At 58.5% G+C, this 13510-nt stretch overlaps 1 protein-coding gene across 3 annotated transcripts in view; it reads left to right on the top strand.

Moving 5' to 3' along the window:
* The window catches only part of RPS6KA1 (ribosomal protein S6 kinase A1), a 37564-nt gene that overhangs the window by 10850 nt on the left and 13204 nt on the right, over nt 1-13510 (top strand). Inside the window, exons 1-13 of one of the 3 annotated variants that reach the window (XM_068969577.1) lie at nt 965-1024; nt 3791-3907; nt 4190-4271; nt 6110-6190; nt 6371-6450; nt 8081-8187; nt 9158-9195; nt 9535-9677; nt 10093-10163; nt 10476-10564; nt 11527-11591; nt 11852-11954; nt 13357-13487. In XM_068969577.1, the coding sequence (XP_068825678.1) occupies nt 965-1024; nt 3791-3907; nt 4190-4271; nt 6110-6190; nt 6371-6450; nt 8081-8187; nt 9158-9195; nt 9535-9677; nt 10093-10163; nt 10476-10564; nt 11527-11591; nt 11852-11954; nt 13357-13487 (1167 nt within the window). Of the gene's footprint in view, nt 1-964; nt 1025-2795; nt 2937-3790; nt 3908-4189; nt 4272-6109; nt 6191-6370; nt 6451-8080; nt 8188-9157; nt 9196-9534; nt 9678-10092; nt 10164-10475; nt 10565-11526; nt 11592-11851; nt 11955-13356; nt 13488-13510 lie in introns of those variants that run through there. The other 2 variants (XM_068969575.1, XM_068969576.1) reach the window with 2 other exon arrangements.

Genomic DNA, 13510 nt, shown 5'->3' with positions numbered 1-13510 from the left:
CCATGGGGAGCCTTCCTTTGCTTCTGAAGGATACAGGGGTAGTGAGGAGTCGGGGCAGGGGGCGTAGCTGGTACTGGACCAGAGAGCTTTGGGGCTCTCAGGGCAACCCCAGACCCTAGGCCCTCCAGAAGAAGCTGGAGTACAATGAGAGGCCTCAGTCTAAGGAAGCATCTTGCACAACAGCCAGCAGGCCTCCTCAGACTGTTGTCAGGGGCTCTGTAGAGACTGGAAGGGGAAGTTCTGTGTACGTGGGGGTGTGTTTCCACAGAAGGGACGTCTGTGGAAATGGTTTCCGATCAGCGGACTGCGTGCATCTGTGTGTGTCAGTTCCTGTGAGGGTACTGGGTGAGTGATGTGGTGAGGACATGTGGCAAAGGGCCGGGCCCGGCCTCCCCCTGCCTCATGGCTACCTGTGAGGTCCATGCCTTCTGCACTCTTCCCCGACTCCCACCACCCCCACCTCAGGGCCCTGGGCTGGCCGGCTTCTTCAGGGCAGCGCTGAGTGCAGTCGCGCGTGCTCTGTGGGCTGCCATTTTGGGTGGGCCCAGCCACGGGAAGGTCACCACAGTGGGAGGAACGCCCCTGCTCTGGGCCAGACTGCCAGAGATGGTGGCCCTGCAGCCTTTTGCCCCCCATTCTCTCCTGGGGGTGTTTGCAGGTAGAGGGTGTCCCCTGCGTCACTGCCGCCTCTCCTTGTGACTTCTGTCTGTGTCCCACTCTTCTTTCCTTAGGATCAGAGGAGACGAGGAGAGGGGTCTCTCTGGATCCACCCTGGAGTCGTGGGCTTGGGGTCTACAGTGTCCCCTCCTCCGCAGGGGAGCCTTACCCATATTCTGTCCCTCCTCCCGGCAGAGGGGAAGTGAGAAGGAGGGGGTCAGGGACCCTGCCTTCTGGGCCAGGAAAGTTGCAAAAGCAGAAGTGAGGGGAGTAGCCAGGCTCTCTGGCCATAGGCGTGGGCCCCACCATGCAGACCCCAGCAGACTTCCCCAGGGCTGAGAGAGACTCACGCCCCTGCCCCAGAAAGGTGAGCAGAGGCTTGGCCAGCCTCCAGTGGTGTCTGTCACCAAGACTCTGCGCCAGGAATGGGTTTGGGGGTGGCTCTGTGCCCTGGGGTTTCCGGGTGACTACCTCTGTCCCCAGGGACTGTTCTCAGTCAGAGGCAGACCGAGCGGTGGAGACTCAGACCTCAGGACGGGGCGGGTCGGTGTTGCTGTGTGGTCTTGGCCCTCCCCAGCCCCTCTCAGCCAGGTTTTCTGCCTGTCCCACCTACTGGGTTCCTCTCAGGGGCCTGAGTGACCTGCAGTTCTTCGTGACTGCAGCTTCTGTGGCCGTTCAGGGTCCCTCAAGGGAGGCGTCTCTGAGGGTCAGCATCTAGAGGGAGAAGTCCCCAGACTCTCCCTGGTACTGAGGGAGGGGGCGGGCTTGGCTCGGCAGGACGTGGCGCTGGCTGACTTCCCCGCCCTCCCTTTCCTGGCCCCTGAGGCCTGCTGACCCCCGGCCAGGCGGCAGCCAGGGAGAGGACCTGGGTCTGAGCCAGCTCTGCCGGCAGTTCACTGTGAGCCTGGGGGAGGCGCTGTCCGGTGGGGCTCAGTGTCTGATTCCTGAAGTGGGGCATGACAGCTTTGGGATATCTGTCTGGGTCAGGGTCAGAGTCCTCAGATTACACTCAGCAGTGTAATCCGTCTCCGTCTAGTGACTTGATCCTGGGCTCCTCTCAGGCCCTGGCATGGGACGGAAAGCCCAAAGAAATGAAATTCCTCAGAGATGAGTCGGCCACGGGTACCAGACTGCTCTCTCTCAAGTGCCGGGGTTTTGCAGGTGACATTCCCCCAGCTGGACCAGCAAGAACCCAGAGCTCTTTCCCTCAAGTCCAGGGTCTGACCCTCTGGGTGCCTGTGTGTCTGCCATGGGTGTGTGTCAGCCTCCTTGGGCCTCTGACCGCTGCCCTCCTGCTTCTGCTGTTGGCTTCCTGTCTGTCTCCACTCCGTGAGCGCCTGTCTTTACCTGTTGGGTCCATGTCACATAGCTGGGTGTCGTGTCCCTTCTGTCTCTGCCTGTTGAGTACATTCCCCATCTGTCTCCACCTGTTGGATGCAAGCCCCCATCTGCCTCTGCCTGTTGGATCCCCATCTGTCTCTGCCTGTTGGGTACATGTCACCATCTATCTTTGCTTGTTGGAATGTGTCCCCGCCATCTGCCTCTCCATGGTAGGTGAGTCCCTGTCCACTTCTGCCTGTTGGGTGTGAGTCCCTTCCCGCCTCCTCTGTGTGTTGGGTACACGTCCGCATCTGTCTCTGCCCGTCGGAAGTGTATTCTTCCCACCTCCTTCCCGTTGGGTGCGTGGCCCCGTGCATCCCAGCCTGCTGGGCACGGGGCCTCTCCTACCCCTCTGTTGGATGTGTGTCTTCATCTGTCTTCACCGGTAGGGAGCCTGCCTCTGCCTGTTGGGTGTCCCTCCTCATCTGCCTGAACATGTCTGGTCCCTGTGTCTGCCTGTTGGGCACCTGTCTCCTCCTCAGCAGCTGGCTTGGCATATGGGGCTTTCCCTCTGCAGGCCCACAGGGAGGATGGCGGGGAGGGCCAGAGGGCAGCCCTCCGGCAATGGGGAGGGTGGGGGAGAGAGAGGAAGGGAGCGTGGTAAGGGAGCTGGGAAACCACAGGCCCTGAGTGATTGGTGGCCCTGGGCTGGCCCAGCCCCCGCCTTCACCCTGCACATCCGCCTTGGGCCTGGCCACCTCCGCAGCAGCCCCGGACGCTGCCTACTCCTGCCATGGTGCCTCGGCCCTGCCGGGCGCATGGAGCAGGATCCCAAGCCGCCCCGTCTGCGGCTCTGGGCCCTGCTCCCCTGGCTGCCCAGGAAGCAGCGGCCCAGGATCAGCCAGACTTCCCTGCCTGCCCCCGGCCCTGGCCCTGGCCCTGGCCCCAGGCAGGACTCGGTGAGTGTGCCCAGATGTCTGGGCCTGGCCTGACGGTGGCCCCTGGAACAGGTGGCCCCTGGTAACCAGTTTGGAAACAGCTGGCTCTGGGTCCTCCTTGCCCATGCCTGACCCTCCTGGGTGACTAGACCCTGTCCAGCCTTGCTTCCTGGGAAAGTGAGGAGGCGCTTCCGGGTTCCAGGGCGGTATCCACAGATTGGAGGGAGAGCAGAGGGGTTCCAGAACATCTGGGACTGGCAGGAGTTTCTAGTAGACTTGTGTGAAGGAAGTGTCAGAGGGTGGTGCAGAGAGTCTCTGGTCTTGCTCCCCCCACCCCAGGCTGGCACTTACTGGGTTGCTAGGGGGAGTCTGAGGTGGCGACTTTGTGTCCTTGTGTGTCTTAGCCCTGTCCTTCTACCAGAGAGAGCCCATCTTCCATCTTGGCCAGAAACAAAAGCCCAGCTGTGCCTTTCCAGTACGCGAGCAAACTCGACTTCCTATTGTGGCAAAACCAAAACCTTTGTAGCCGCGGGAGGGGAGCCTCCCAGGGAGGACCTGGGGCAGGTCTGTAGGCCTCAGTCAGAGCCTGGCATTGGCTCAGCCCGGCCCTGCCTGGGCACCCCTCTGGGCCTGACCAGGCTGGAGCAGCAGGAGCAATACGAGCTCGCCTGACCCGGCACCTTGGTGGTTTGGCCCTCCCCGGGTTTTGATATGGATGAACTGGGAGGCCCCATTTTCCAGGGTAGCTGGCTGCTTGGGCCTGCAGGACCCTGTCTGCTGAGATCCAGCGGGAGTAGGATCTCGGGATGGGGGGCCATGCCCTGTGCTGACCTGGATGGGGCCCACCGTGCTCACCAGCTCTGTTCCTCCATCAGGATGAGGGCGTTCTCAAGGAGATCTCCATCACGCACCATGTCAAGGCTGGCTCAGAGAAGGCTGACCCATCCCATTTTGAGCTCCTCAAGGTCCTGGGCCAGGGATCCTTTGGCAAAGTGAGTCCCGAGCCCATAGCTGGGAGGGCGGCACTGGTCATGTCACAGTAGGGGTGGGGGGACCACCTTGGAGCTCAAAGGATCAGAGGGCAAGGGTTGACGGGTCTGAGGGGAGGAGGAGAGAGGTCACTGTAGTACCCAGGGGCAACACAAGGGCAACCTGGCGTTTAGGGAAGCTGGAGGTCAGCCTGGGACCTGGGGCATGCGAGCTGGCAGGTTCAGCCCCCTGCCCATCTTCTCTTCTGCTTCCCCCTCACCACCCCCACCCCAATGCCTTCTAAGGTCTTCCTGGTACGAAAGGTAACCCGACCTGACAGTGGGCACTTGTACGCCATGAAGGTACTAAAGAAGGCGACGCTGAAAGGTGAGTGGAGGGCACCTCCCCGCAGAGCCTCAGGCTGGGCAGAGATAGAGGGCAGAGGACACCAGCTCTCAGGGCCCTTGGGTCTGATGGGAGAGACAGCTCTCTCACCAGGAATACCCGGTCTGAAGATACAGAAACAGGCCTATTCTCAGCCCCTCCTTCTCTCCCACCACCCCGATGGCAAAGACAGGATCCATTCAGAAGAAAAGACTTCCGGGGATTAACCTCTTCCCACCCCTCTAAGCCGAGTGCCAGTGTCTGTAGCTGAAGGACGTCTGGCAGGAGGCAGGGGGTGAGTGCAGTGTGTTGGCGGCGGGGGGCAAGGGCTTCAGATATCAGGGATCTCTGTGGTTGGGCAGAAGCATTCTGTGAGGAGAATGGCTTCATGATGCTTGAAGAGTCTGAGGGAGACCTCTCAGAGTGGAAGAGAGTGTGAGAGGAGAGGAGAGAACCCAGGGAACGAGGCAGTTGGGCAGGTTGGAGAGGGTGAGTCAAGGCAGGGCCCCAGAGATGGATGGAGAGGTTCAGAAGGGAGCTGAGCCCACGTCTAGAATTCCCAGACTTAGAGAGGGTGTGAGGGTAGTTGCGAGTGGGCTTTGGACTGGATGGTGACTCCTTGATCAGCCTGGGGACCAGGCTGGTCCCGCTGACCAGGAGGAGTGGGCCCCAGCTAGGATGGTGGGGGCAGAATAGGAGGTACTGGCCTTGGGTTCCTGTGGGCACAGTGGGCTGGCTGTAGGATGACTTAGCTGTGGTGCTCTAAGACCAGCCTGGTAGGGATGGGAATCCTTCCCCAGGAGGGATGATGGGAGGAGAAAGATGCTGTGAATGGCTCCCAGGTTGGGATGGGGGAGGGGGTGTGGGACCCCACAGGCTGGTGCAGTTGGTGCTGGGACCCAGGAGAATCTGGGTTTCAGCCTCACACGGGAGGGGCTTCCATGGGAGTACCCAGGTGAGCTGTGCCTTTAGAGGGTGAGTTAGGCCTTCTCCCCAGACTGAAAGCGTAGAGGAAAGACACCCCAGGAGGGAGGAACTATGCCTGAACAGAACTGTAGAGCGATATTAATAGTTTGAAAAATGATAGGTGTATTTGGGAAGCAGTGATGAGGGGAGTTAATCCAGTATGGTCCCGGCCTTGTCTGGTGAGGGAAGCAAGAAAATTACAAGGTGAAAGGTGCTCTGAAGGGGGACATAGAGCAAGAGTCCAGAGGGCTCCAGCTCAGCTTGGCAGGTTAAGGAAGACTTTCTGGAGGAGAGAGTGCCTGAACAGAGTCAGAGGAGAACCTGCTGATGATCAGAATGGCCTAGGGACTTTTAGTCTTAAAAAAAAAAAAAAAAAGGGTGAGGTGCCTGCTCAGACCCATGAGTCTGAAATTCATGCCCAGGGAGTCTGCCCCCAGCTATAATCAGGGGTTTTTTTCTTGCTTTTTTTGGCCACACCGCATGGCATGTGGAACTTCCCCAACCAGGGATCGAACCCACGCCCACTGTAGTGGAAGCGCAGAGTCTTAACCACTGGACCACCAGGGAAGTCTGGGAATTGGAGATTTTTATGCCAGATGGAGAAGGGGCTGATGAAGGCATCTCAGGGGGAGCCACAGGGGCAGAGGCTGGGGGCACACAAGGAACAGGTTACTTAGACTGGCTGGATCGAATGGCCCCTTGGGGCACAGCTAGCGACAGGGCTAGAGAGATGGGCAGGGCACCAAGGGCCAGTCTTGGGCACTGCCGAGAGACATGAGCAACAAGTAGAAAAGAGAGTCCTTCTTAGCCAAGGCTAGGGGCTGAGCTGTGCTGGGTGGCCAGACCTTTGGTAAGCCCCTTCTTCCTTTGACCAGTGCGTGACCGTGTTCGGACCAAAATGGAGAGAGACATCCTGGCTGACGTAAACCACCCGTTTGTGGTGAAGCTGCACTACGGTAAGACCACAGACCCTCGCTGACCTCGCACCCCGCCTGCCAGCCTTTGCCCTTGCTGGGGGGCTGTTGCCTCCCCTGTATACTGCCCCACCTGCCGCCTGGCAGACCAAGGGAGCTGAGGTGCAGGGACAAGGCCAAGGGAGCAGCTGGCTCCTCCATGGCCTTTTCCCGCCTCCCCAGCCTTCCAGACCGAGGGCAAGCTCTACCTTATTCTGGACTTCCTGCGCGGCGGGGACCTCTTCACCCGGCTCTCTAAAGAGGTGAGCTGACACCCGGACACCCGGACACCCCCTGCCAGGGCCCCGGATGGAGCTGGCGCGACAGTGAGGCCTCCACCTGGGACTCCCCAGGCCTGCCCAGCATTCCCTGACCCACTCTGGGACAGAGGCCGTTCCCTGGCAGAGCTTCTGAGAGTTCCCTGAGATGGGTGAGGAGAATCAGGCCCAGGATGTGATCCTGCCCTGATTCCAGGAACCCAAGCGTGGCTCTCACCTCTTCACCTCCTTGCTTCTTTTTCTTTTTTTCTTTTTTTAAGATTTATTTATTTGCGAGCTTTTATTTATTTTTTGGCCGTGGTGGGTCTTTATTGCTGCACTCAGGCTTTCCCTAGTTGCAGCAAGTGGGGGCTGTGACTCATTGCAGTGCTTGGGTTTCTCCTTGTGGTGGCTTCTCTCATTGTGGAGCACGGGCTCTGGGGTGAATGGGCTTCAGTGGTTGTAGCTCATGGCCTCTAGAGCTTGGCCTTAGCAGTTGTGGTGCACAGATTTAGCTGCTCCAAGGCATGTGGGATCTTCCCAGACCAGGGATCAAATCCGTGCCCCTAACATTGCAAAGTGGATTCTTAACCACTGGACCACCAGGGAAACCCCTTCACTTCCATTTTTTTCAGGGCTTCCCTGGGCAGGGTTATGAGGATTCGGAGAAGCCCAAATCCACCTGGAAAGCTGGATTCTTTAGGATTATGTGCTGTTAACCAAAAGGCTTTTGAACTCACATATAAGAATTTGAGCCAGATATAAAAATGAGACCAGTAATACAAATTAAATTTTAGAAGAGAACCAAAGTTTTCAAATGTTTAAAATGCTGTTTGAATGATCGAATAGATAATACATGACTGAGAAGAAAAATATCCATTGAGAAGTCTTCCTCCCACCCCAGCCCTCTCGACTCCCTCGTCTAGGTAAACATTTTTCTTTTCTAAATTTCCCATGTTTCTTTGGGAAAAAAATACAAACCAATTCAATGTATGATCTGAATCCTGACCCGTACTGTCTTACATGCAGAATACCATTCTATGTATGCTGTACGTTGCTTTCTTCATGGCAGGGTGTGTTGGAGCGACTTGGCACCTCTATCTTGGCGATGGATCTGTAGCCATCCACCGTATAGAGGGATCCTTGTTCTAGTTTATGGTTGCATTATTGTTTAGTTGCCGAGTCGTGTCTGACTCTTTGCGACCCCATGGACTGTAGCCTGCCATGGTCCTCTGTCCATGGGAATTTCTAGGCAAGAATACTGGAGTGGGTTGCTGTGCCCTCCTCCAGGGGATCTTCCCGACCCAGATGTTGAACCCGTGTCTCCTGCTTGGCAGGCAGATTCTTCATCACTGAACCACCTGGGAACCCCGCATGGCTGGCATAGCACTCTGTTATGTGGGAAGGAGACAGTTCAGTTTACTGCTTGACCCTTGAGCTGTCTCCAGCCTTTCCCTATGTGCCTTTCAATGCTACCATGAGCGACTTGCATATTAGTCAGTTCATTCTTCAAACCTCTTCATAAAGAGAAGGGGTATGGAATCTCTGAGGAGGACGGGGAAGCTGCTGACTGCCCAGTGCCCCAGCTCCTGAGAAAGGGGTGATCCCGGCTGAAGCCCCCTCCCGCCTGTTGCAGGTTATGTTCACGGAGGAGGATGTGAAGTTTTACCTGGCCGAGCTGGCTTTGGGCCTGGACCACCTGCACAGTCTAGGCATCATTTACAGAGACCTGAAGCCTGAGAAGTGAGTGAAGGCCCAACTCTGCCCAGCTCCCTAGGGTGTGCAGAGGCAGGCCCCAGGAGCCTCTTCTAGAGCATAGCCAGTCTGAGGGGGTTGGGGGGGACTCCCCCTGAGAAAGTCCCCCTCTCTTGGGTTGCCCCCAGAACGGGTGGGTGGAGCAGAGTGGTGGTGGCAAGCTCGCCTGGGGGGCTGCCTCATCACTAGGGCTGCCATCACCAAGCACCAGGTACCTCTGTGCCTGGGCGTTGCCTATCTTTCTTGCTAATCCAGTATGACATCTGAGATGCCACCGTTAAAGGTCCTTCCTTGATATGACCCTCTGTAGAATTTTCCTTAACATCTAAATATCCTCAAGTGGTAACTTGGGAGCCAGGGGCAGGTGCTTATGTGGAGTGACATGTGGCTTTAGAGTCAGGCAGAAAGTGAAAAGTGAAAGTGTTAAGTCACTCAGTTATGTCCAACTCTCTGCAACCACTTGGACTGTAGCCCACCAGATTCTTCTGTCCATGGAATGCTCCAGGCAAGATCACTGGAGTAGGTAGCCAGTCCTTTTTCCAGGGGATATTCCTGACCCAGGGATCGAACTTGGGTCTCCTGCATTGCAGGCAGATTCTTTACCATCTGAGCCACCGGGGAAGCGCAGAGTCAGGCAGACCTGAATTCAAATCTAATCTCTGCCACCTCCTAACTCTCTGACTGGGGGAGTTATTTAACCTCCCTGGGCCTTAACTTCCCCATCATTAAAATGGGGCCATGTAAGTACCTACCTCACACAGTTGTTTCAAGAATTAGCGGAAAGGTAGGCAACACTCCTGTGCGGCACCACCGGTCCCTGCGCCACCCACCCGTTCATCAGCCGGAGCTGGTGGACCAGCTTCCCTGGGTTGAGCCCAGTCCCTACAGACCCGTGGCGTCACCTGACCCCACCAAAGGCCCACGATGGAGGGGCCCTGACCCCCTCTCTCCATTGCAGCATCCTTCTGGATGAGGAAGGCCACATCAAACTCACTGGTGAGTGGAGGGCACCTGCCTCTCCGGTTTCAGGGGAGGGCAGGATGGGCTCTAGATGGACCTGGGCTGAGGGCTAGGGTATCTGCTTATCCTGAGAGGCTGTGCCAGGCACTTAGAAGTGGTCAAAAGTCCAGGCCTGGCATGACCTGGGTTTGAATCCCAGGTCCCCACTGTGTAATGCTGAGCAGACCATCTCACCCCCCTGGGCCTCGGCTTCCTCCTGAGTACCATAGCGGTGATGCCCTCAGGCCTCTGGGCAGGGGGGCATGGGTGTGCAGGGGTGGCAGCGAGGAAGGCAGGGGGTCCTGAAGGTGTGTCCACTTGTGCTTCTTGCCACAGACTTCGGTTTGAGCAAGGAGGCCATCGACCATGAGAAGAAGGCCTATTCCTTCTGCGGGACAGTGGAGTACATGGCCCCCGAGGTCGTCAACCGCCAGGGCCATACCCACAGTGCAGACTGGTGGTCCTATGGGGTGTTGATGGTGAGTGCCCAGGCAGGGGTAAAGCACCCAGCATCCAGCCCAGGCATTGGGGCTCAGTTTCCCCACCTGTGGGGCACAGGGTCAGGGGAGGGTAGCTGCTGGTCTCTAAGGCTCTTCTCTTGTCCTCTCATAGCTAAGCTGGCCTCACACTCCTCCGAGCTGCAGTTTCCTTCCTTGGAAGGATTCCGGGCTTGGCCCCACCTGGGGTGCCCCCTGCCCCATACTGGGCCTCTCCCCAATCTCAGGCCCCTAGTTCTGCTCCTGGTGGTCTGATTGATGGAGAGGGGAGGGACACACACAGTTCTTGATCCAAGTGGACCTCCTGGGCGGGGGGCTGAGCGGCTGGCCCGGGTGGGAGGAGGTGGGGGGCCTGAGGGGTGGGACCACAGCCTGAACGGATCCTTGTTCCCTGCAGTTTGAGATGTTGACGGGCTCCCTGCCCTTCCAGGGGAAGGACCGGAAGGAGACTATGACTCTGATTCTGAAGTAAGCTCCAGCCTGTCTGACACCTCCAGGTGTCTCCTCTTCTTGGCCTCGTTTGGGGACCAGACTAACACCCCCCGCCTATCCTGACATCCTCCAAGAGTGAGACACTCCGCGGTTTGAGTGCCGCGCTTTTGCTAGGGCCCCCTGTTCACCCGCAGGGGCCTGTGGGTGGAGAATCCTGAGTCTCTGGGAGGGAAGTTAGTGGACAGCTTGTCTGGACTGAGCTGGAAATGAGACGTGGACAGAGGCGGGAGGTGAGACGGGGCCTCCGGGGCGGGGCTCAACCCTGACGAGACCTGGGGGCCATTGCAGGGCGAAGCTAGGCATGCCCCAGTTTCTAAGCACGGAAGCCCAGAGCCTCCTGCGGGCCCTGTTCAAGCGGAATCCTGCCAACCGGCTTGGTAAGTAGCCCCAGTCCAGGGGAGGGGAGCGGGTACAGCTGTGGCCTAGGCCACGGGGCCACATCTGGGGCTGAAAGGAGCCGTTGTCCTTTGTGTGGGCAGACAATGCCGGCGGCCACCCTGCCTTCTGGCCCCATGTGTGGAGTGTGGGGCGGGGGGGTGACCTGTGTCTGGGGGAAAGCAGGAACTGAGTCATCTCCACTCCCCCTGGGGATGAGGACAGAGGCCGGCACGGCTCCTCCGCCAAGGCTGCTGGCTCAGGAGAAGGGGCACGAGTTCAGGCGCCTGGGGCTCGGGACCCCACTGCTGGCACGCGGTGGTCCCTCCACAGATACTGTGGTCGGATGAGTGCTGTTTGTGAGCAGAGTGACCCAAAGCAGTTGACATCTCCCCCCGGAGCCTGAGGTTCTTATCTCCACCAGGGACAGTGGTCTCAAGCTTCGCGGATTAAGTGAAGTCACGTGAACATGCCTGTAGTAGCTGCTCAGTATGTGTTGGCTCCTTGGCTCCCGGGTTCACCTGGACCTTGACCAGCTTTGTAAGGTCCCATCCAGGCGTCTGGGCTGGAAAGGAGGGAGAGCCTGTCTGGTGGCTGACAAAGGCAATGGGCTAAGAGCAGCAGAGATGAGGCCTAAGTTGGTGCAGGGTTGGGGGAGGTGGGAACCCCCTGCAGATCTCAGGAAAGGTTTGACCTGTCCCAACTGTAGCCTTGGACAGGTTGTCTAGCTTCTCCTCTCTGGACCCTCCTCCCATCAGTACATGGGAGCCTGATCATCAAGAGGCTCCAAAAAGTGGAAAATGCTGAGTGGTCTGTAGGCCTCGGGATGATGGCTGGATGGACTTGGGGTGGCGTGAGCTGAGCCCCTGGCCCGAGACCCCAGTGAGGCACAGGCGCTCGGAGGCCAGGGCGGCTGTCTGGGGTTGGCACGCCCTGAGGCAGGCCCTCATCCGGGCTCTTGCAGGCTCCGGCCCTGATGGGGCAGAGGAGATCAAGCGGCATGTCTTCTACTCCACCATTGACTGGAATGTGAGTGAGTCTGCCCACCCTGGGCCCCAGGCAGGGCTTCGGCTGTGGTGGGAGGGGGCTTCTGCTGACTCGCGCCTCTGACGTGAAGCAGAGGCGACAGCGTGGCCTTGAGGGCACGGGCTGGCCTCCCGAGGGCGAGCAGTTATGCCCTGTCTGCATAGCCTGTGCTCCGTCTAGGCCATTGACTCCTCCTCCTGCGTGGGGCTGCTGGTGGGCTGTGGGGGTGCCAAGGTAACCAGGGCGCCCACCCCACCTTGCAGAAGCTGTACCGGCGTGAGATCAAGCCACCCTTCAAGCCGGCCGTGGCGCAACCTGATGACACCTTCTACTTTGACACTGAGTTCACGTCCCGCACGCCCAAGGGTGCGTCCCTCGTCTGACTTTGTCCTGGGCTTTCCCTTCCCCAGGAGGGAAGCAGGGAGTCAGGGGCCTCTTGGGGCGCAGGGGCCCTGAGGGCTGAGCAGGCCCAGGTGTGTGGGCAGACAGGCGGGGAGTCTCTGACTCTTTGTCCCTGTCTCATTCAGCCTGGCGGTCCCGCTCTGGGGCTCTATGGGCTTCTTTGTGCCTGGGCAAGGGGGTGGGAGTGAGTGAGTGAGTGGGCCACAATAGAAAAGTCAGGACCCTTGGCCCTGGGCACCTTCAGCCCACTGGAAAGACCAGACATCAGGCTCCCACTCATGTCAAGGGTGAAGAATCTGACCTGGCAATCACGCGAGGTGGGGACGGTCCGGCAGAGCAGGGCTGATGGTGCTCAGAGGTCAGGGGCAAGCGTGGGAATTAGCTTTGGCTGCTCTGACAACTGGGCTTCGGTGACGCATCGGAACACGGACTTAGCCGCAGACCCACTCAGTCCATGGGATTACAGATAGAAGCCAAGGAGGGGGCTTCTGAGAGGGAACTTGGTAAATCCTAGTGTTCTGGCCACATATTGGGGAGGAGTGTTCCGAAAGGCCTCCTAGAGGGACAGGTTTTAGCAGAGGGGTGCTTTTCTCACTGTGGCTTGCACGTCTCTGATGTCAGGGAACTTGTCACTTCTCCGAGCAGTCTGTCCCATCTTTATTTATCTGACAAGTATGTACCAGGTCCCTTAGTGTGCCAGCCATGCGGGGATTGATGGTGAACAAGTCAGACCCAGGCCCCGCCTTCATATGGCTCAGGCTGTAGTGGGAGAGAGACAAAGTCAGCTCCGGGCGGCTCGGCAAGTGCAGCTTAACGGGGGCACCGGGCTGGAGGAGCAGCGTGAGGCCAGGTTTCTCAGAGGACAGTGTGTGAGCTGAGCCTCAGAGGATGGACAAGGAATGGCTGTCTAGTTATCAGGAACAGCACATCCAGTGGCTTAGAGGCTCCTCTAAGGATCTGAGAAGCTGGGCGTGGCTGAGCTGTGGAGTGGGGCGAAAGGAAGCTAAGATCACAAGCACCTCATTGCCTGGGCTAGCCCAAGGGCAGAGGAAAGGTACAGACAGGGCACTGACTTGTGATTGGAACCCTCCCTCTGGCTGTTGCAGAGAAGATGGACCTGAAGGGGCAGACCAGACACAAGGAGGCCTCCAGGAATGGATAAAGTGCCTTGGCCTGGGCAGGTGGCGGATGTGAGGGCTTTTGCTGTTTCTTATATGACAGGGCCGGACTTGTCTGAACACACACGGGCAGATGGGCTAAAGCCAGAGATGAGAGGTCCTGCCCAGGCTCCCATCCCGGCCAGCTTCTGGGCTACCTCGGGTCAAGGGTGCCTCCTCTTGTTCACACCCCCCTTCTGCCTCTGCAGACTCCCCAGGCATCCCCCCCAGTGCTGGTGCCCATCAGCTGTTCCGTGGCTTCAGTTTCGTGGCCACCGGCCTAATGGAGGACGACGGCAAGCCTCGGGCCACACAGGCACCCCTGCACGCGGTGGTACAGGTGAGGGGCGGGAGAAACTTCTC

The sequence above is a fragment of the Capricornis sumatraensis genome, chromosome 3 (assembly GCF_032405125.1).
Source record: "Capricornis sumatraensis isolate serow.1 chromosome 3, serow.2, whole genome shotgun sequence".
Lineage (NCBI taxonomy): Eukaryota > Metazoa > Chordata > Mammalia > Artiodactyla > Bovidae > Capricornis > Capricornis sumatraensis.
The sequence above is the reverse complement of the archived record's forward strand: the minus strand, read 5'-3'. Positions and strand labels throughout refer to the sequence as shown.